The sequence below is a fragment of the Argentina anserina genome, chromosome 2, assembly GCF_933775445.1.
Source record: "Argentina anserina chromosome 2, drPotAnse1.1, whole genome shotgun sequence".
Classification (NCBI taxonomy): domain Eukaryota; kingdom Viridiplantae; phylum Streptophyta; class Magnoliopsida; order Rosales; family Rosaceae; genus Argentina; species Argentina anserina.
The window spans coordinates 8,711,413-8,735,483 of NC_065873.1; the positions used below are offsets into that span (position 1 = coordinate 8,711,413).

At 42.4% G+C, this 24,071-nt stretch overlaps 2 protein-coding genes across 2 annotated transcripts; one reads left to right on the plus strand and one right to left on the minus strand.

Annotated features, from left to right (window-relative positions):
- Positions 1-14,267: 14,267 nt before the first annotated feature.
- On the minus strand, positions 14,268-15,831 carry LOC126783193 (peptide methionine sulfoxide reductase B5-like). Its single transcript, XM_050508614.1, has 3 exons — positions 15,439-15,831; positions 14,680-14,836; positions 14,268-14,574 (listed from the first exon to the last, which is right to left on the minus strand). The coding sequence occupies exons 1-3, from the start codon at positions 15,801-15,803 to the stop codon at positions 14,410-14,412; spliced, it is 687 nt and encodes a 228-aa protein (XP_050364571.1). The 5' UTR covers positions 15,804-15,831; the 3' UTR covers positions 14,268-14,409.
- A 5,566-nt stretch (positions 15,832-21,397) lies between these two features.
- Positions 21,398-23,869, plus strand: LOC126783185 (glutamyl-tRNA reductase 2, chloroplastic-like). The gene is made up of 3 exons (XM_050508605.1): positions 21,398-21,685; positions 21,985-22,226; positions 22,344-23,869. Exons 1-3 carry the CDS (start codon positions 21,457-21,459, stop codon positions 23,469-23,471), a joined length of 1,599 nt encoding a protein of 532 aa, XP_050364562.1. The 5' UTR covers positions 21,398-21,456; the 3' UTR covers positions 23,472-23,869.
- The last annotated feature ends 202 nt before the right edge of the window (positions 23,870-24,071 follow it).

Here is a 24,071-nt window from a genome sequence, read left to right on the forward strand (position 1 = left end):
GTTGAGGTAGATCATTCACTCATCTTAAGATGTGGGATTAAGTCCAGTTGAGAAGTTTTCTAGAGCTCCTTTTGAGATGCGGGTGAGGGCACGTCCGTAGTCGGCTTGGGTTGCGGGGCGGCTCGTTACACAGCCGGTGTGGCTGGCTTTTTGTCGGTACTGCGGGGCTGGGTTATTTATGAGCTTTAGTGCATGTTTGGCAGCCAGTACAATGTGGCACTACCTTACATAAGGAGTACTAAGAAGCTTAGCCCATATTTGTTGTGAAGGGGTATTAGGATAAATGGTACAGGCTAGCACCGGTTCCTCCTCTCAGCCTCACAAAGTCGTGTTATTGTGGGTGCTCCTTTCTAAGACCCCAAGATAGTACCCCCTCTCTGGTTTATCTCTTCATTTTTCACTTCCTTTACAGTCAAGATATTCTTCAGAAGTTGTGTCGATCTCCCAAGTTACCACCATCTCTTTCCTCCTCTCTCTTTCTCTCATCTTTCTTTCTTTCTTTCTTTCTTTCTCTTCTCCTCAACAAATGTGTGATGTAAAGTCGATTTTGGGATTTGAATTTAGAAATTGCAGATTGGGTTATGGAATCTGGGTCTTCTCTCTCCCTCCCTCTCATATCAAGTCGGCAACCAAAATGTTTATACTTGATTTTTGGAACTGATTTCAAAGAATGGGTTTCAGATTTTGCTTAGTAGGTTGTGGGATTTATGTAGGGTTTCAAATTTGGTTTTTAAACTGAGAAGAAGGCTTTGATTATGGAGGTTGTGGGATTTATGAAGAAGGATGAACCCAGATCATGCAGGGAGATCTATGGGTAATTGAGAATTTAGTTGCAAAATTTAATTTTAATTATTTATACAATAAAACTAGAAATCGATTCACCTTTGGGTTCTGATAATTTGGGTGCAAAATTATATTCAGTATTGATTTATCTTTGGTCTAAACCCAAAATTTTGATGGTAGGGAGTAGTGCCTCCTTATACCCTCCCCATCAAACATGACTCAAATTAGTGCTAGGTAAGCCTACTCACGTAAGAGTAGCACACGTATTAATTTTTGAGTGACTCACAACAATCCTGCTAACCAAATGTGCACTTAGTGTGCTGATAGTTATGCTGATTATGACTGGGCATAAGCCTATGTCAACAAGTCCCCCCAAGTTCCCAGTCTAGGGAGGCAATTTCTTCACTGGGGAGTTAAAATTAAGCATTTTGCCATAATCAGCAGTGGGGTCCAGCGGACCCCCTCGGAGTCCCCCCATTCTCCGGCTAAGAAATGCCACCTCAGTTGTGGATGGCGTCATAAACTGTGCGGGGTGAGCATCTTTAGGTGTTATTGTTGGGCATAGTGCGTCCGTCATGGCGTAGTAAATCTTTACGCGTAGGACGTCTTTGGACGCTGTCTTTGAGCGTAGTGCGTCCGTCATGGCGTAGTAAATCTTTACCCGTAGGACGTCTTTGGACGCTGTCTTTGAGCGTAGTGCGTCCGTCATGGTGTAGTAAATCTTTACGCGTAGGACGTCTTTAGGCGCTTATCTTTGAGCGTAGTGCGTCCGTCATGGCGTAGCAAATCTTTACGCGTAGGATGTCTTTAAACGCTATCTTTGAGCCTAGTGCATCCGTCATGGCGTAGTAAATGTTTACGTGTAGGACGTCTTTGACGCTCTTTGAGCGTAGTGCGTCCGTCATGGCGTAGTATATCTTTACGCGTAGGACGTCTTTGGACGCTGTCTTTGAGCGTAGTGCGTCCGTCATGGCGTAGTAACTCTTAGGCTAGATCTGATTAACTCTCTAACTTCTAGTTTTAGGTTGTTTGTGTTTGACTGCGGTGTAATGCTTAGGATAAATGTACTAACTGACAGCGATTCCGCGTCTGCAAAAGGAAGTTGGTTTGCGTCAACATCGTCCGAATTGTGGACAAGTGAGTTGGAGGCTTACTACTCGAACCTAGTACGGCGAAGCAGGGATAGCCATCCGCGTTGTAGTAATCACGCCGCAGTCTTTGTGGATGTGTTAGCTAATTGGGAAAATAGCGAGTCAACGAGTTCAATGGAGTCAACACACGAGGAAACCGGGGAGAGTGAGGTGCGTCTAGTTCCCAGTCAGGAACAGATTGTGCGCGAGCATATTGCGAGCGCTTCTGGTCCGGCGTTGAGTCCGACGCATGTAAGGCGCTAGCTAGATGGCGGGGTGCAGAAATCGGAGGTGGAGGAGCCGCAAGGGGCAGACCTCGCCGCAGTGCTTGGATATGTGGAGGAGTTCAAGGTGCCGAATATGATCGTAGGGCGGGCCATTGAGGTAGACGAGTATGGCTCAATACTGCCTGAGGTGTACGCGCTGGTTAGCTCGTCCGTATTGCGGTTAGGAGTGGAATTGCCATTGGATCAGTAGTTGCAATACTTGGTGGCAGAGTTTGGCTTGGCCTTTGGCCAAGTAAGCTATAACATCTGGAGGGTGATTCTCGGCCTCTGTTCGCTCTTCCATCTGTCGGGATGCTGGTTTCCTACTGCGGCGGAAGTACTCCATTTCTTTAGGATAGACTACAACCAACGTAACGGGAACAGAGGGACTGCGCAATTCATTAGGCGGGATGAGTGTAGCAAGTTCCAAGTGCTGGAGAATTGGCCCTCCTCATAAGCGAACTGGTGAAAGAATAGCTTTGTCGTAGAAAGTGGGTGGGAGTACGGGCGTATCCACGGGAAAGAGTATCTCCAGGAGAAGCGCTTCCCCTCATACTTTCAAGCTATTAACTGTAGGTGTCAGTTTTATTGATTGTGTTCTGCGTATTAGTTGTGTACTAATGTACGGTTATTTTTATTTTGCGCAGCAGGGAGAAGGTTGGTGCTATCAGAGCGCAAAGTCGAGCATGTCAACTGTGTGATATACTTGTGGAGGTGCCAAGGCCAGGACTTGATCCATGACTTGAAGATGTTGACCAATTCGTACCTGTTATTTGAGCAAGAATTATTGCGCTGCCACCGTAAGTGACACTACTACGCCCTTTTTTTTGCCTATTGATCCGTGATTGTGTGTGCAGCTACGGCGCTCTCGGTAAACAAGAACTTTGAGAAGTCAGAACGCGTTTTCTACGCGAGGTTCTTGCAACAAGAAGATCCCCACGTGACTTCGGATACCGAAGGACTCGCTCTAACCATGCTTTAATGAGTGATGGCAAAGCAGTCTGCGACGCCGAGTAAGAAAGTGAACGTTGCTGCGAAGCGGGTTGAGGGCGTATCGCATGTCATAGATTTGGCAGTGCCGACACATGCATCCTTGCCGAACGAGCAAGGCATGCCCCGCGATAGCGATGCCGAACTAGTGGGACAGATAGACACCGATTGGCGGTTGGCCACGCCGGCGGAGTCCTTGGACGGAAGGAAGAAAAAGGTGCAGAAATTGGTCGCCACTCAGCGTAAGGCGAAGGCCACCGCCGTACCTGAGGATGTGATAGACATGACGGTCTCAGCACCATAGCCCAGGAGACAGAAAACTACCCAAAAGGGGCCCCTGACCGTCACCGATTCTAGGGTGTACGAGGACCTCTCGGCCCTTGATCGCAGTCCTCTCAGCCAACTGGGTGCGGCGGACCAGGAGAAGTTGGTTTTGATAGGCCAACGCGCCGGGTTCGGGGGATTGCGGTGACCTGAGGGATCGGCTTTGGACATGCGTAATCCCCTAAGCTTAGCTGCAACTAGGGAGGTGAAGCTGGTGTTTAACTTGGTGGAGGAAACGTCAATTGAGAAGACACGTAGCTGAAGAGGCTACGGCCAGCGCAGTGGCAACATTTAAGACGTCACCAGAGATGACGGAATCCCTGGAAGGGTATTACGTCACGGCCGTGGGCGACATGGTAGCGCAGCTTCAAGAGCTGGAGATGATGGACCTGGCGGACAACGAGGTGCGGATGAAGGAGAAAGGGTTGGAGGCGCCACCTATGCCGCATCAAGTAGTACCACCCTTCTCACAGCTACCCTCTGCTGCGGAGGCCGAAGCGCAAGAGGAAAATGGTAAGGAATTCTCTGACTCTTCTTCTACTAGTTTATCTTGTGATAATGATATGGCTGGTTCTAATCTGGAGACTCCTTCTCCTACTCCTCCCTTGCAGAGCACCAGGATGCATAATCGTCGCAATGCGAACCGGGGCAAGCGGCAGACTTAGATACTGTGCGAGCCAGCGACGCGGCCTGAGTAGTGCGACATAGTCCAAGCTGCGGGGGAGGAGCAGGAATGGGGTATGTCTGAAAAGATGTTTCCTAGACTGAGACGAGCGTAGTGGAAGAACCTCTTTTGTACCCGATGCGCTCTCTTCATGTTTTTCCTTGTATTTTTCAAGCTTTCATCTGTAATAGGCCGTGTGCCATGCTGTTGATTAATTTAGTGAACTAAAGCCCTTGCGTCTTCAAATTTTTTGTTTCCTTTGCGTTTATTACGGTAGGAAACGTTGTGTGATTGTCGTTTATAATTTTGGCTACACGCTTAACACTATCTTTGTTGCGTGCACAATGAAATAGTCTGTCGAAGGAATTTAATTGTCGTAATGTACCAATGTACTGGCGTAGTAAGGATCAATGGTTTGAAAAATTCCTCATTTCATTAATAGCTTGGTCGTAGCCGAATGTACAAAGATAGTTTTGGCAGTGTGCCGTAAGTACTTAAAACAGTCCAAGTCCCAATGTGTTGCGCTACGCGCAGACTTTTACTTGTAGTAGTACTTAAGTTGTTCCATGTTCCAGGGGTGGGCTAGTCTTTCTCCATACTTGTCTTCCGGGTAGTACGTGTTAAGCGCAACGATCTCGACGACTTTATATGGTCCTTCCCATCTCGGGCGTAGTCCGGTAACCTTTGCTTGAACTTTCTTGAGGACCCTAGAATTGTAGAAACGTGCCACGTGCTGCTTATTTAGGATGTCACGATGGTGCGTTGCAATGCGTTTCACCTTTGAGATGTCTTTATCTAGTTGCATATTTTTCCGAATTGGTCTCAGGTTCAAACAGCGAAACCCATTGTGTTGGTTGGATTACTTCGATGGGGAGTACTGCATTTATGCCATACATTAGACAGAAGGGTGTCTTGCCCGTGACCTCTGCTGGCGTGGTTCAGATTGCCGATAATACTTCGTCAAGCTTCTCGGACCAAAGCCCCTTTGCATCATCCAACTTCTTCCTTAGGAGGCCCTTGATTAGTTTGTTGGTGGCCTCCACTTGCCCATTAGTCTTGGGGTACGCGACATAGGCAAACTTGAGCGTAGTCCCCCTTGCTTTGCACCACGTGATCAGGACGTCGTTATTTAACTGTGTGTCGTTGTCCATGACAATAGACTCCGGTGTACCGTGGCGATAAAAGATATTGCACTGTAGCAAATGTTGGACCTTCTCAGTTGTTATTGCGGCCAAGGGTGCAGCTTTAATCCACTTGGAGTGATAGTCGATGCACACAATGACCCACTTAAATTGGCATTTCCCGATGGGCAGTGGGCCGATCAAATCCATGCTGCATAGGTAGTTAATCCATGGGCTGACTATGTATGATAGTGGTTTTGAGGGTTGTCGTGGTATAGGTCTGTGTATTTGACATTTGTGGCAAGATCTGGCTAGCTCTTGTGCGTCAGCGGCAAGTGTGGGCCAGTAATAGCCTGTCCGCAGTGTCTTTCCGGCTAGTGCGCGACTGCCGTAATGATTACCGTAGTCGCCGTTGTGAATTTCTTGTAAGATCTGTTTTCCTTCTTCAGTTGTGACACATCTTAAGCTGGCGTTTAGAAGGCCATGGTGATAGAGTATGCCATTTTGCAAGTGGTATCTCACCGCACGTCTCTTTAGTTGTCTTGCGGCATCCTTGTCTTCGGGTAGTTTGTCATCACGTTTAAATGCGACGATCTCATCCATCCACGAGCCTTGTTGTTGTTCTATCTAACATATCTCATGTAAGGTCTTGGAGATGGAAGGATGGTGGAGCACTTCGACCATGGTATCCTTATGGCATTGATGTGGTTGCGCCATGGCAAGCCTGTCTAAGGAGTCTACCCTTGTGTTACTGGCCCTCGGGATCCGGGTGATGTGATAGAATTAGAATCGTTTCAATAACGCCGTGACGTATGCCAAGTAAGCTACTAATTGCTCGTCTTTAACGGTGAAAGACCCGGTGACTTGATTGACTACTAGCTGAGAGTCGCTAAATATATTGATACTCGTTGTGCTAGTGTTGAGGGGTAACTGTAGTCCTGCAAGGAACGCTTCATACTCCACTACATTATTGGAGGCAGCAAAACTGAACTTGAGAGTGTACTCCAGCTCTAGTCCCCCCGGTCCACTCAGGATGATGCCTGCACCGCTAGACTTGGCGCAGATGGAACCGTCCCTTTACAGCGGGTCGTGGCTTGTATTTGATGTCAAATTCTGTCAGCTCAATAGCCCACTTTCTGAGTCACTCTGAGTGCTCTGGATTCTGCAGTACTTGTTTGAGAGGTTGGTTTGTAAGTACGTGGATACTGTGAGCTTGGAAATAATGGCGCAGTCATCTAGCCGCAACGATAAGTGAGAGAGCTAACTGCTCAAGTGTCGGGTATCTCGTCTCTAGACCGTTCATGGCCCTGCCAGCGTAAAAGGCTGGAAATTCTCTAGTTTCATCCCAGCGGACTAATGCACTACTAACCGCGGTTGTGAACACTGCGAGGTAAATATATAATGGCTCTCCTGGTTGCGGGGTTGACAATAATGGCACTACAACGAGGTAGTCTTTTAGCCCCTGAAAGGCTTCCTGGCAGTCAGGTGTCCACTCGATCAATTTGATCTTGGAATGCCTTAATAGCTTGAAGAATGGTTTACATTTGTCGGTCAGCCTTGAGATGAATCGTGATAGTGCCACAAGCCTTCCCTGAAGGGCCTCCACATCCTTCTTAAGCACTATCTGTGCCATATCCAGAATGGCATGTACTTTTTCCGTGTTTGCTTCTATGCCGCATTTGTTAACAATATAGCCCAGGAACTTGCTTATCGTTACGCCGAAAAAACACTTTTCTGGGTGCAACCGCATCTTGTACTTTTTAAGCACGTTGAAGATGGTTCGGAGGTTGGCTACGTGGTCCTCGGCTTTGACGCTCTTGGCCAACATATCATCCACGTATACTTCAATCTAATTACCGATGTGCTTATCGATCAATTTGTGTGACACAACGCACGTATGTAGCCCCTGCATTCTTTAACCCAAAGACCATGAAATTGTAACAGTAAAGGCCCCAATCAGTAACAATGGTCGTAGCTTCTTGATCCGCAGGGTTCATGCGTATCTGGTTGTACCTAGAGTAGGCATCCATCATTCTTAGCAACTCATGACCTGTTGTTGCGTTGATTAGTTGGTCAATTCTGGGTAGAGGGAAGCTGTCTTTAGGACATGCCTTGTTCACATTCTTGTAATCCACACACATCCGCCATTTCCCGTTAGCTTAACGAACCATGACGTAGTTTGAAATTCACTATGAGTATTGGACCTCCCTAATGAACTTCATGCCCTTCAACTTGTCGACCTCCTGGCGTATTGTCATACTTTTTTCGTCGTCAAAGCTGCGACGCTTCTGTTTGACTGGATATGCGGAAGGTTTGATGTGTAGCTCGTGCATGATGATGTCAGGCGAGATGCCATGCATATCCTCGTATGACCATGCAAATACTTCCATGCTTTCTCCCAAGAAGTTTGTTAGATCCCTTTCTACTGTGGGGCTAAGGGTAGCACCGATCTTGATCTTTCGCTCCGAGTGGTGCATAAAGGGTGTGATACTTTTCAAGGAAGATTCGGGATTCACCGGGGTCTTGGCTTCATAAGGCGTAGTATTTTTCTTGCCCTTACCTTTTTTGCTACTTCGCCATCTCGTGCATCAATGACTTTGTCAATTAGGTTTGTTGCAGCATGTACGCCAAGATTTCATGTCGGTTACTAGTGCGTCTAACTGCGCGTGCTTGACACTCTTTTTCCACGGATTGTAATCCCCAGACTTGCCCTATTCCGTTTGGGGTTGGGAATTTGATGAGCATCATGTATCCCGCGATGAAGGTTCGCATTCGGTTGAGAGTAGCCGATCGATGATCCCGTTGTAACAACTGTAAGCATCGACTACGATGAACTCGGCTTCGACGCAGACTATGCATGGCGCAGTTCCAATGTGTACCATCATGTAGTCTGAGCCCAGGCGTTGGGTTATGTCTCCGGAAAAGCTGATCAGTGGTTCGTGGTCTTGTACTAACTTCTTACCATACGCTCCATCTTTTCGTAGCATCCCTTAAATAAAACATTAACTGCGAATCCCGTGTCGATCATCATTTTGCCCACGTCCCACTGTCCACCCAAGACTGCATCTATGAGGAATGCGTCGTCGTAGGGTAGGGAGATGCCGATTCCTTCCTTTTCAGTGAAGGTAATCTGCTTCCATCCTTCCTTCTGCCTTTTGGCATTTCCTCCCGTGATGGCGCACACTTGTCTCGGGTGATGGCTGCAGGCGAAGCGCTTTTTTGCACGGTTGTACATCCTTGAAATTAGGGCTCCACCCTCAATTACATTGATGCGGCGCAGGTTCTCAACCGAATTTATCAAAGGAGATTGCACCCACCAATGACAAATATAAGTGAAAGAAAAATAGAGAAAGAAAAAGGAAGAGAATAAAAATAGATAATGCAAAAGAGAAAGAAGGAGACACCTACAAAGGAGAAAAAGAAAGAATTTATCAAAGGAGATTGCACCCACTAATGACAAAAATAAGTGAAAGAAATTGAGGAGAAAAAGTCCAAGCTATAATATTCAAGGAGTCAAAACTCTTCTATAAATAGCACATCATTCACAAAGAAAAATATCACTTCTCATTTGCATTCAAGAGCCAAATCTTTGTCAAAATACTACCTCAAACATCCTTCACCAAAACAGCAAGCCATTCTCTCCCATATACAAGTTTCATCTCCACCGAAATCACCATTGAAGACACACCTCCAAGGTTAATACAACATGTGATTCTCGCAACTCCTCTCCACGGGTTTGTTCGTTTTTGATTTTTTACAATACTTTGTCTATGAAGATTGTAGTATGATGTTTGTGTGGGATTATTGTTTTGTATTAAGAATTGAAATTTTCAGATTGTTTTATTAGATTTTTGGATCTTTGCCGAATTGATGGTTTCCTATAATTAATGAGTTTGTATTTCTATTGTTGTGTTCTAATCATCTTTCTCATACTTTTAGATAATTTTCAGATATGTGCATATGAATTTAGTACTTGGATGCAGTCCCTTAGATTGTGTTTGAGTGCTAGATTCATCAACCATATTGACACAAATCAAATCATGCCCTAAGTAGGTTCGGTTTGTGTTGATTAAAAGTGGTAAAAATTCTGGAAATTTGCATGTGACACCATGGTGGGTGACGCCATACATGAAATATGTCTCCAACAAAGATTTTGTGCTTATGTAATCTTGTTTGATTTCTACTCTAAGTGTTATTGAATTCGATTGCATGCAAATTTAGATTAGGCCATAAGTCAATCTAAATGTTAATTGAAATCTTGCATGATTAGATGATCCCATAAGACTCTAATTTTATTGGTGTCTAAAAAGTATGTAATTGGTCGAATTAGAATGCATGATAGGTTCGAACTTGTAATTATGTGGTGTAATGGTAAATTTGGTTTAAGTTTGTTAAAGAGAAGTCGATCATGTAAATAGTAATTTAGGTTTTATTTTAGTAGTTAATAATCAATCTCAAACCCCCTATTATTTGTTAACACTAAAAGTTTAGAGTTCCCTTCAATTCCCCGGAAATAACGATCCTTGTTTATTCTATACTAACGATGATGTTTTACAGGGTTTATTATAAACGTTTTAATTAAGGCTCTATCAACCATGCAAGAAAGCATTATGAACATCAAGCTGCTGGACTGGTCACTTATTTGAGACAGCAAGAGCGAGAACAAGACGAATGGTAGAATGTTTAATGACGGGACTAAATGTTTCCGCAAAATCCAAGCCTTCTTGTTGATGAAAACCATTTGCAACTGAACGTGCTTTGTAACGTTCAATACTACCATCTTCCTTTCGTTTAACTTTGAATATCCATTTGCAAGGAAGAACATTCATTGAAGCTGTGGAGGGTACTAATTCCCAAGTGTCATTTTTCACAAGAGCAGTGAGTTCTTCATTCGTAGCTTGGCACCAATTGGGATCTTTCACAGCTTTACTATAACAAGTAGGCTCAAAAATATCAGTAGTTACAGAAGCAAGCATAGCATATTTCGGATTTGGCTTAACAATACCATCCTTCAACCGAGTTTGCATATTATGAGAGGGTTCTTGAGAACGTACCTGATGAGAGACCCGTGCACCATCCACAGAAGTATCAGGCAATGTGGCTGAACTAGAGGACGTAGATGACTGTGGAGTAGTGGAAGTGTGTGTTGTGTGGGATGGTGAAGGGTGTAGGCAAGAAGAAGGAGACGGAGATGCAGGATGCATTGGAGTTGGGACATCAGTGATAGTTATAAAATAAAGTGAAGAAGAGGAAGAGGGAGGAGAAAGACCTGGAGGGGATGTGAGATTGGCCTGGCTAAAAGGGAACGTACTCTCATCAAAGAGAACATGGAGATATAAGTAAACCTTTTGTTTCTCAAGATCAAGACATCTATAACCTTGATGATTCAGTGAATACCCTAGGAAAACACATTGCTTAGATCACGGTTGTAGCTTGTTGTTATTGTAGGGTCGAAGATAGGGGTAGCATGCACATCCAAACGTGCGGAGGAAGCTATACTTAGGATTTTTGTGAAAAAAAAGATTGTATGGTGTTAGATTCTTTAGAAAAGGAGAAGGAAGTCGATTAATGATATATAGAGCTGTGTTACATGCTTCCACCCAATATGTGGGAGGCATATGTGCATGAACAAGAAGAGTGAGAGCTGTGTCGACGATGTGTCGATGTTTACGCTCATCGAGTCCATTTTGTTCAGGATTCTTAGGGCATGCAAAACGATGATGAATGCCATGAGAGGCTAAATAAATCTTGAAGGCATGGGACGTATACTTACCACCCTCATCACTCTGGAACTGTTTAATGGAAGAAGAAAATTGTTTTTCAACATACGTATGGAACTGTTGGAAGATGGAGAGTGTGTCACTCTTGTGTTTCATGGGAAACAACCAAGAGTAACGAGAATAATCATCGACAAATAAGACATAGTAACGAAAACCTTGAACAGAATACGTTGAACATGACCACACGTCGGAATGAATTAACTCCAAAGGTTTATTTGCTATTGAATTAGAAAGTACAAAGGGAAACTTGGTGATCTTGCCTAAAGGACAAGATGAACAAAAAGAAAGAGACCTACTACCGGCAACAAGCACGGCTTTATTAGATAAAACTTGAAACAAAGTCCTAGAAGAGGTATGACCAAGTCTGGAATGCCAAACTTGAGCAGAAACCTTGGCACCTATGAAAGCTAAGTGTTGAAGACCTAGACCTTGTTGTTGGAAGAGACGCAGAGGGTAAAGGCCATTCTCACTTGGTCCTCTAGAGAGGATCTTCCCCGTCTGGATGTCCTTAATAATAAAACAGTTAGGAAATATTAGAAGATAGCAATTGTTATCAGAAGTAAATTGATGAATGGAGAGAAGATTGGAAGAAGCATTAGGACAATGTGAAATATCTGATAATGTTAACTTGTGTGTGGAAGAAGAGAGAGTATTGGAACCAATGTGTGAAATTTAAAGAGCATTACCTATGCCACCAACCCTATCATTGCCTGGATACTCCCGAGGCTGTTGCAGATTCCCAACGCCAGGAGTAATATGTGTATTGGCATCACTATCAAGTAACCAAGTTGAGTTAGAAGGACTGGATGTGGAGCTAGCCATGGCACTGAGTATCCGGGAAGGCACACGACCTTCATATGATAAGTTGAGATGGTTGAAGCAGTCTAGAGCAGTATGACCAATGCAATTGCAAATCTGACAAGTAGGTTGGGAAGGATTATTGTTGGTGAACGAAGTTGGCGCAGGGCCAAGCACGGAGGTACCCCTTCCTCGGTTGGCATTGTTTCCTCTCCAAAAGTTCTGATTGTTGTTGTGGAAATTATTATTGCATGGAGGATAAGAAAACGGAGAGCCATGTCCATGGCCTTGGCCACGTTGATTGTTGTGAGTAGCTTGGAATGCAGTTGGGAGAGAAGAAACATCAAGTGCAGCTTGTTGATGATCTCTAAGTCTTTGCTCGGAAGAAAGCAATAAAGCTTCAAGGGAAGCATATGTGATTGGAGTGTCTCTAGCTTGTGCGGAAGCAATAGTATGTTCATAAAGCAGACCAACATTATTCATGATGATGGCCACAAGATCCTGGTCATTCATTGGCCTTCCAACAAGAGCAAGATTATCCGCAAGAGAATTAATACGATCCAAGAAATCAGAGATTGACAAATTACCCCTCATAGTACGAAGAAGCTCTCCTCGGAGTTGAAGGATACGATTTTGAGATTGAGAAGCAAAACACCGAGCTAGGGTGCGCCATGTAGAAGCTGAGTTGGTTGATCTCGCAACATTAGCAAGCACAGCAGGAGTGAGGGAGTTGTTAATCCAGCCAAGAACCATCTGGTCATTAGCAAGCCAATGATCATAAGCAGGGTTGATCTCAGTGGTGAGATTGCCATCAACATCTGTTTTGAAGCAAGGAGGACAGGACAACGTGCCGTCAACATGTCCCATAAGGTGACGACTCTTGATTAGAGGCTGAATTTGAGCAAGCCAGAGTGGATAATTCGTTCGATCTAATTTGATCGACAGGAAAGATGACACAGTTGGTGTCGGAGGATCAGATGGAGCAGGGAAGGGGGGGTGTTGCTGGGACAATATCTTTGACCTCGTTGGAGGAAGGGATACCAGTGTGAGGAGGAGTATGAGGAGGAGGTAGATCAGCCATTGAAGAAGGATCAGAAAAAAAAAATGGTCTTTAGACGAAGGCTCTTGATACCATGAAAGAACAAAGTTAAAGAGAGAATTGTTGAATGCCTAGGCGTCAAACCTTAGCCTGACATGAGCTTGTATATATACAGGTAGAATTACAAGTGTTCCCAAATAGGGATTACATCAGATAGATATTGACAAATACAATTAGAGTAGAACACAGAGACTAGTTGGAAACGATATTGCAATGCCTAGTTCTACTAGATGAAGTATTGTTGCTGAGTTCTATTTGATAAGGACACCCATACTGCTGCTTTGGTTTATCACCTCCAACTGGCTCCATATTTAAGGTTGTATCATGACCTACCCTTCTGCAAACTCCAACAATTAATGCTGGGAATTTGGTTTGGTTATCAACCAACCACTGATTTATTAAACCCTAAATCGCAGAAATCTGACCCTTTAATCAACTAATCCATTGAATTCAAGTCGGGGATGACATGCCCAGAAAATTTAGTTTAAAAAAAACTACTTTTAATTTAAAACAAAAACAATTGAATAGGAATACATGTTGGAAAGTATTAAGGTTACAATGAAATTTGATATTGGTTTTATGTATAGAATTTCGGTGTCTAGCATCTTCACATGGGATATGTGACACTGCTCATAGAACATCAGGCGGTGTGCTCATGGTGTTGCTAGACTAGTTGTAGCATAATGCAGATTAATCCGTGTAGTCGTAGACTAGCTCTCTTGCCATTCAGAGCCAATTTTAGTGTTGAAGGAACTAGAATTTCGGTTTTATCACCTCACAAAATTTTTTTTTTACTACTAGAAACTGAACTTGAGAATAAACGATCACGAAACAGGAGCTTTGTTTTCTCTTTCCAAAAGCATAACGTACACACTACAATGTAGATGCAGATGATCCTAGTTATGACCTTACAATCACACTTCTTCTGGATGAGCACCATTCATAAATGTCGGAAGTTAACAAGGACCTTTTGTAACAGGTTTTCTGGTTCAAGCCCCATCTTATTACTCGAATCTCATATGCCACCGAGATAAAGAATAAAGATGTTAGTGTGGAGATAAACGAAGTCAACCTACTGATTTCTTAATCGTTTTGAATAATATAAAAAAATCCAAGTTCAGTATGGTTGAAAGAAAAAAAAACAAAGCATTTTCCTGCGAATCGATTTAAATGCATGTTTCATTGAAAAGAACTACTAATGCAAAGTGTATTCTGAAAAGATTCAGGATCCACAGCAGAATTCAGACAGAACATAATTCGAATTTCTGAAGGATCATTGACAGCATAATTATATAGAGCAAAAGAAGACACATTATATGCAACAAGACTAGATTTAGGCATATATAGAGCAATGACAACATTACCACAAATGTTGTAGAACCAATGTTCACCATGCCCAGTTGACTTATTAAAAGATTTTACGAATACTATAGTACACCATACATAAGGCTCCTTCACTCAGAGGGATTAGAATTGGCAGGAGTAAACTTGAGTGAAATACTGTTCACACAATGGCGCTCATCTGTGGGTGTCCGGAAACCTTCGCCTTTGAATACATGACCCAGGTGTCCACCACAAGCTGCGCATGTAATTTCAACCCTCATCCCATCAGGGTCCGACTGTTAGCAGATAATATATGGTCAATACAGAGATACTAGCCACAAGACGATTAGGATTTAAAAAAAATAACAAAGCACAGCATGAACAGTTCAAAGCTAACTCACAACAGAATTTATAGCCCCAGGAAGACCTTCGTAGAAAGCCGGCCAACCACAACCAGAGTTAAATTTGGTTGTGGACTTGTAGAGAGGAGTCTCACATCCTGCACACGTATAGACTCCCTCCTCAAAGAACTTGTCATATACTCCAGTGCCCGGGTACCTATACAGCAGCCAAATAATGTCAAGCTCACAAGTCATTTCTTGTCTAATCAGATCAATTTATAAACATGGTGAAGAATCTATGCAACAAAAATTGATATGCAGTTGCGTGCAGCTGTCAAGTATATAGTTGTTCTCTGCTTATTGATATTACTTCTGAAGATTTCGCAATACTCACTCCAACCAAAGCCTACAACAGATCCCAAATCTATATTCAGCTCTGTTTGTTTCAGTCTGTTTCAAAAACAAGTAGGTCGAGCAGGTTATTCTCTAGTTACAGTTTGCTAATAGAAAATAACAGCAGCTCAACTTCATCTGCACTCATTTCATGCCTATAGTCTTAAACTCTTTCGCCTATAAGTAATTGTCCCAATCCAAAATAGACTTGGGATGTCATGCGCAACCATTATCTGACCTTCCTTTTCATCTCTCCCACTCACACCACCAGTATGGCCAATGGCAATGAAGCTCACGCCTCTCAGTCTCAGAAACTCAAAGTCTCAAACCCATGTTTCGAAAATAAAGTCTTAATATCAAACACAACAACATGTAGCTTCCCAAATCAAAGAGCTATTATAATGATTCTTCACAACATAATCTTACTCGGTGCCCTTTCGCCTCAGAATCCGAAACTGCTCGGGTGAGAGGACAGCTCGCCACTCCTCCTCTGATTTATGAATGGGACCAGGTGCAGCAGCCATGGTTACAACGAGTCCACCACGGAAGGTACGATTACTGTTCTGAAAAGACCCACCGAATCCAATAGCGGGTGTGATGATGCTTTTGGTGGGTTTTGGTGAGAAAGTATTGTAGTGGGTTTTGAAGAGTGAAGTGGATAAAGGGTTTGAAGGTCGGAGGAGGAGGAGGTTGGTGAGGGAGGGTGTGGTTGTCGGGTTGAAGATTCGTAAGGTCTTGGAAGAAGAAGAAGAAGAAAGGGGTGAAGAAGACCTGAGAATATGCGAGCCCATTTTATGATAAAACAATGGCTTGGATAAACTAGACCACTTCAAATCGGAATACGGTACGATTTATCTCATTATCTGCTTTCTTAAATCAAAAATAAAATTATGACAAATTATAAAATATTATAATTTCTCATCATAAATTAGAAAAATGTTGCTATTGTTGTTGCATGATAAAATAACTGTGTCTTTATTGAATGATATGGTGACCTATATATAAGCATTACAAAACCACAATCACGTAGGATTTGGAGTCTTAATCTATTACAGAGATGCGAATCTATCTCTAACAGGAAACCTAATAAGGTTAACACACACACAAGGGTAGAATAGTAATTCTCCCAGAATATTCCCCCTTGTGTCGCATGCCTAGGTTGCATGACACACAACGTTGCTTAGGTAAAAACTTTGTCAAGCAAAACAAAAACCTCTTAGGTAAAACAAAAGCTTGATCGAAGGGAAAAAGAGCACAACGCACCAACTACTTAATGATCTTAACATGTGATGTAGACTCCCCCTGAAGTTTACCAAACGCTAAAATTCCGATAAGCGACGGATGTCAATGCTCTTTACATGTTTCATAAAAGTAGATTTAGACAAAGACTTAGCGAACAAATCCGCAAGATTGGATTATGAACTCACTTGATTGATCTGAACATTCAAGAACTTCTATTGTTAAACATTATATAAGAACTTGGGCGAAATATGTTTGGTGTTGTCTCCCTTGATAAAACCTAACTTAGTCTGCTCTATGCAAGCAGCATTATCTTCATAAATGCACGTAGGGTAATTAGTTGTAGAGACTAATCTACAAGAATCACGAATATGACGAACGAGTGACTGTAGCCAAATACATTTTTTAACTGCTTCATGGACAACAATGATCTCCGCGTGATTCGAAGAAGTAGCAACAAGAGATTGCTTTGTGGATCTCAAAGACATCACTGTATTCCCAATGGTAAACACATAATCGGTTTGAGAACGAGCCTTGTGACGGTCAGAGAGGTACCATGTGTCGGCATAACCAACTAACAAGTTGTTTGGAGTCTTTGCATCAGGGGAAGAAGTAGAACGAGACCGGTTACTGCTCTCGGCACCGTGCACGGTTTCCACGCCATGGTGGCCGGCGGCGTCGCTGTGGCGTACGAAGGCAAGGCCGAGGTCGACGGCGGTGGTGTGAGGAGATACGGTGGCGGTGTTCTCTCTGCAATAGGGGTAGAACAATCCCATGTCAAGGGAACCTTTCAAGTACCGAAACAAATGCTTGATACCATTCCAATGACGTAGCGTAGGCGTGGAGCTAAATCTAGCTAATAAGTTCCCTGCAAAAGATATGTCCGGTCTAGTGCATTGAGTAAGATACAATAGTACCCTAATTGCACTAAGGTATGGAACTTCAAGACCAAGAACTTCATGACCAAGAACTTTAGGATGGAATGGATCCTTCTTGATATCTAGATTTTGGACGATCATGGGAGTAGACAATGGACTACATAGATCCATATTGAATTGTCGAAGCATTTTCTGCGTGTAATTCGACTGGTGAACTAAGATACCATTGGCCCTATGCACAAGCTCAAAGCCGAGACATAATTTCATCCTCCCTAGGTCCTTCATCTCAAATTCTGACTTTAAATGAGACACAGTCTCTTCAATCTCATCAAGAGTACTAATTATGTTCATGTCATCAACGTAAACCGGAACGATAACGAATCCATAATTTGTCTTTCATATGAACATGCATGGGCATAGTTCATCATTCTTATAACCCCTTCTCACCAAATATTGATGCAACCGATTGTACCACATTCTTCCGGATTGCTTCAATCGTACAACAAACGACATAATCTGACTGCATGAACACTTCTTGGTCTGGAGGCACTTGATGGAGGTAAAGGTAGTCTCTCTAAAGCTTTCATGTATATCTCTGCGTCAAGATCCCCATAGAGATAAGCTGTGACTACATCCATAAGCTGCATGTTTAGTCTTTCGGACACTACTGAAATTGGAGGCATGAGGAGGCACACGACCTCCTTGAGGTTTGGGATGGCGACGGGCTCCCCCGGGGGGTGCGGCGCCGCCACCATCACGGGTCCATGTATTGGAGTTGGGCCGAGAATGACCGGTTGCCTCCCACCACGAGAGTTGTTGCTTTGTTGCTAGTATTGAGCGTTCCTTGATTGATTCTTTTGCTTAGGAGCTTTCCCATAGTGAGACTGAGGCGTAGTAATCTTTTTAGTGTCAACATGTCTATTGTTATTGTTAAGGAGAATCTCAGAATGCCTTTCCTTCTTTGCCAAGAGCGCCATTAAGTCGGCGAAAGTCCAGATCTTCCCTTCCTCTACATGAGTGCGGTACGTATGAGCTTGAACTCATAGTTGATTGGAAATATGTTCAATGTCTTATTAAGAAGATCTAGGTCGGTCTTGATGACACCAACGGGAAGGTACCCGGAGGCCGGAGACAAGGGCGGCCGGCGGGAGAAAAAATAGGATTTCTAGGGCTCTAAAAGTTCAGGGTTTTAGAGCAAAATGCGTAATAACGTGTTGTAGAATGAAAAAACTGTGTCTTTATTGAATGATATATGGGTTTATATATAGGCATTACAAAACCACAATCCCGTAGGATTCGGAGTCCTAATCTATTACAGAGATGCGAATCTATCTCTAACAGGAAACCTAATAAAGCTAAGACACACACAAGGGTAGAATAGTAATTTTTCCGGAACAACTACTTATTTCTCAATTATTAAAAAGTCATCTCAATTGACTAGAAATTAAAAAATTATCAAAAAATTTAGAACAAAATTAGAAATAGTCAATTTTAAAATATTTTTCTGAAATATTTTGCCAATTCTTCAACTATTCTTCTTAATATTTTTCTTCTTTTTCCTTTATCTTGGAATTTTGGCCATAAATTTGCCGTCCAGCGATAGATTTGAGCATGGTTGGTACCGTTGGAAAGATTTGTTTCCCCTCTTTCATTTGATATCATACCCACTCCGAACCGCCCAATCATTCAGGATAACGCTTGCATCCTCTTGACCCCTGTTATTTTGAAGTCATATTTAGTATTTAGAGTTTGCTTCGATTTGGTACCGCTTTCACAAAATGGATTTTTGTTCAAGAATAAAATTTTATTAAGAGGCGCAACAACCCTCGCAAGGGGTTACTGCCGTCCATGGTGGTGATCCAAGCTATTCCGGCAAAATCGGAGCTCAAGACTCCATAATTCTAGTTATTCTCTTTATTCTGAGCATATTCATACCAATTTCTTTGGAATTTTAACATAATTTTGCGTATTTAGATATTTTCTCTTGGCATGTCACACCCATTGGCACACTACATATCACATGCGCTGTCACACCTGTTGTCACACTACCTATCACAAGTGTTGTCACACCTACTGTCACACTACCTATCACAGCCGCTGTCACACCTACTGTCACACTTTTTGTCACACTAGCTATCACAACCGGTGTCACAACTACTATCACACCTGCTGTCACACTACCTATCACAACTACTGTCACACTACGTATCATAGCTATTATCACACTTGCTGTCACACTTGTTGTTACACCCACTATCACACTACATGTCACATCCGATATCACACTACATATCACACATGTTGTCACACTACCTATCGCACTAGTCGTCACACTACCTATCACACGAACATTGTTTTGTGATAGGTAGTGTGACGACTAGTGCGATAGGTGGTGTAACGAGTAGAAAACTGAAATTGAAGAAACAAAAAAGAAACACATTAAGGGGTGTAGGGATTGAAATTTCAATTTTTGATGGGCACCCACCTTCTCCAAATTATAGATTTGCCCTTTCCAACCTGCATTTTGCGTCGTCAGCCTCTTCAAACTCTTCACGATGCTGCTGTTGTACTTGCGACGTCTGGACGTCGTTGTGCTCAAAGTGGCAGCAGTTGATGACCCAACTCGAGATGCTAACCACAAAACAAGGTAGGCCTCGTGAGGAATAGACTTGATGTCGAGATCGGATTCAATCGCGATGGGCTTGGGTCGAGCAAGGAGAATGAGAAGGCTTTCTGACTGCACGGGCAATGAAGAAGGAGAAGAATCGGAGATCCAAGCCTAGTGCAGCGACGCCGTCTACGGTCTTCCTTCCAGGCCTTGGGCGGCACATGGTTGCATGGTAGCTCTTCCAAGAAAGAAAGGGACGAAGGTGAGGGGTGGCAATTTTTGTAATTTTTACGAAAAACAGGGGCAGCAGTCTAAGATTTTTAATTGAGTGACTAAATTCTAATTTTGAAATCTTGCTTGATTGTTTTCTAATTTCAGGTGTCAAAAGTGGGTTTTTTTTATAAGAAGCTCATACAATTAAGAGATATTATTTATGATAAAAATAATACTATTATCAATAATACTTTTGCGTTTTAATCTTGTCTAGACTTGCATGACATACCGACGATTCTCCTGACTTAATCAACAATCTAATTGCTAGTTGGGAAAGATTTGGAGAGGTGATATGATGGTTGATCGAACTGTAATACGTGAGGGATAAGCATGAGTTCGGCTTGACATGATTGAAAGGAAAAAGAAGAGTCTTGTACAAAAAGGTTAGCACTTCATCCTTGCTACCAATTAGAGAATTGTTCTTATGGATACTAGTAGACGGGAGATCGAGTCATGAATGTTTTCATAAGAGGTTTTTTTACCAACAGTCTCTCAATTCTGGTGTACCTACCAATGTGATACTTCAACTCTTAATCGTACCAATGTGATACCCAGACTCTAGTATTGCTATCATTGAAGTACTTCCGTAAGTTTTTTTCAACTTCTCCGTCATCTTGGTGACGTGGCAAGTACGTGAGGCCCACAAAGAGGGTTAAAAGACAAAATTAACCCTATTTGAGAGGAGCAATGTTTTTTCCGCCCTTTACCTTGAGAAAGACACCCAACAATTCCAATTTTGGCACCAATTTTCCCTCCCTACTCCTTAATTTGTGTCTCTTATCTAAACTAAAGAACTACCGCCAACCAGTCGACCACAATCTGATAAAACATAGATCAATCTCATTTTCTATTTTTACCCTAGCACTTGTTAAACTAACAGATAAATATAGAATTTTATATGGAACATCTCATTTCTACAATCTCATAAGAATATAGAAACACATAACTTAACGAAATTCAACTACATGTTTAAGTACCATTAGTTCTTACAAGCAAAAATCATGGCAGATCAACATAAAAGGTGGCAACTAATGGTACTTAAACATGTATTTGAATTTCGTTAAGTTATGTATTTCTATATTCTTATGAGATTGTGGAAATGAGATGTTCCATATAAAATTCTATATTTATTTTGTTAGTTTAACAAGTGCTAGGGTCAAAATAGAAAATGAGATTGATCTAGGTTTTATCAGATTGTGGTCGACTGGTTGGCGGTAATTCTTTAGTTTAGATAAGAGACACAAATTAACGAGGTAAACCACATCCGAAACGTGTATTCCAGTTGACCCCATTTTAATATTTTTTTCGCACCAAACCCATTTATTCCATTCCTTTTTTATCACCCCCCCCCCCCCAATTCAATTCAATTCCAAATCTTCTTTTCTTCTTCAATCCTTCCTTCTAGGGTTTTTCCTGACCTCTCCCTAATCTCTCTCTGTTCCTCCCATGGCGGTGGCTGCCAGTGGCTTTGCCGCCCCTCTTTCGTGGCCGAACAACAAGTCCTCCTCCTCGTCGTCGTGTTTGCATTTCCGAATCGGACCGTGTACAATCAGAGCGCCGCCTCTCAAGAAGACTAGGTGTGAAATCGCTTCCCAGAATTCGGCTCAGGCCGTCACCCTCGCCGGCTCCAGATCTTTCTCCGCTCTCGAGCTCCTCAAGTCCTCCTCAGCTGACAGTGAGTTCCACTCTTCCCTTCCATTTCTGATTCATTTTCGCGTTTTGATTGCGTTTCTCATTGTTCATAGCCCAATTCGTTTACCAGAAACAGTTTAGAAATCTTCGACCAGTGTAAATTGAGGAATTGTTTTGGTGTTTTAATAGCTCTACAACTGTTTGTTTAGTTTAATCAGCTTAACTTCTGAAGATCAAGGATTGACTTGATGGCATATTGATGATGCCCACTGGTTTTGTTTCAGTTTGAGTACACGGTATACGGACCTCATTTTTCTTAACAATGTTGTGATTCTAATTCAGGATATACCAAGGAAAAGAGCAGCATTGCTGTGATAGGACTAAATGTTCACACAGCTCCAGTTGAAATACGCGAGAAACTTGCCATTCCTGAAGCACAGTGGTCTCAAGCCATTGGAGAGCTCTGTGCTTTGAATCATATAGAAGAAGCTGCTGTTCTTAGTACTTGCAACCGTATGGAGATATATGTTGTTGCTTTATCCCAAAATCGCGGAGTTAAAGAAGTGACTGAATGGATGTCAAAGGTATTTAGCTATATACTTTCTCATTTATTCTGAATTCAGATTGAATAAATAGTTTCTTAGTTTGGACCAAATTCATTTGTAATGGATAAGTAATGTTATATTTTATGTCTTCTGCAGTTAAGTGGTGTTCCTGTCTCAGAGCTTTCTAAACACCGATTCCTTCTGTTTAACAAGGATGCGACTCAGCATCTATTTGAAGTAGCTGCTGGGCTTGATTCTCTTGTTCTCGGAGAAGGTCAAATCCTAGCTCAGGTTAAACATGTTGTGAAAGTTGGACAGGGAGTACCTGGTTTTGATAGGAAAATCAGCGGGTTGTTCAAACATGCAATCACTGTTGGTAAACGGGTTAGAACAGAAACCAACATTGCATCAGGATCGGTTTCTGTCAGTTCAGCTGCTGTGGAGCTAGCTCTCATGAAGCTCCCCGAACGTTCCTATGCTACTGCTAGAGTTTTGGTGATTGGTGCAGGTAAGATGGGGAAACTTGTGATTAAACACTTGGTTGCAAAAGGGTGTAGAGAAATGGTGGTCGTGAATAGGAGTGAAGAGAGAGTTGCCACAATACGTGAGGAATTCAAGGATGTTGAAATAATATATAAACCCCTTTCAGATATGCAAGCAAGTGCTGGTGAAGCCGATGTCATCTTCACTTGCACCGCATCAGAAACCTCACTATTCTTGAAAGAACATGTACAGATGCTTCCCTTTGTGAAGCCAGAACTTGGAAAACGGTTTTTTATTGATATCTCTGTCCCTAGGAATGTAGCACCATGTGTCTCAGATCTTACAACTGCATGTGTATACAATGTGGATGACCTCAAAGAGGTTGTGGCAGCCAACAAGGAAGATAGGCTTCAAAAGGCTATGGAAGCTCAGACAATTATTATCGATGAGTTAAATAAATTTGAAGCCTGGGAGGATTCTCTTGAGACTGTTCCTACCATCAAGAAGTTTAGAGCTTATGCTGAGAGGATTAGGGCTTCTGAGGTTGACAAATGTTTGTCAAAGATGGGAGATGATATTTCAAAAAAGCAACAGAAAGCAATATACGACCTTAGCATGGGAATAGTGAACAAACTCCTTCATGGTCCAATGCAACACCTCAGGTGTGACGGAAGCGAGAGTCGTCCTTTGAATGAGATACTAGAGAATATGAATGCTATAAACAGAATGTTTGATCTCGAGACAGATATATCTCTGTTGGAAGAAAAGATTCGAGCCAAGATGGGTCGTTCCCAGAAATAAAGGTCCTTGTAGCTGGCATTTTTTGTCTTTCTCCAGTTGCAAGTTAATTGGAACTTCGGCTAATGATCGACACAGTATATAAATTGAGGCTGTATGATTCATTCATCGATACATTTTTTCGGACAATAAACCTGTCTTCCCCATACGTACAGAACAGATATTTTGCCTGAAGGCAACAAGCCAAATTCTTGAGGTATATCTTAATGCTTAATATTTACTTGTAACAGAGAGTAGCTCTGCAGTTCATTCTTGTTGTTAACATGTAATTTAAGTTGAGTGTAACTGTCGTGAGAGTTAGTTTACATCCATCTTTGATCTTCTTTTACTATATGAGAACTGATGGAATATGAATGTGGAATTGCAAGCCACGAAAAGAAAAACATTACATTTCTCGTGTATTTTTCCGCCTTTGTTTCTCTTTGAGCTCCCAAGTTCCAACTTTCTCACTTGAATCGAATTGCGAACAATTTCCAAAGGAAAAAAAAAATACAAATAGTATCTGACCTTTTGCATAATATGCATTTTGGTGTCTCATGTTCTAAGAATTTCATAACGGTATCTGACGTTTCATCTGCTATCTAATATTGGTGTCTGACTATG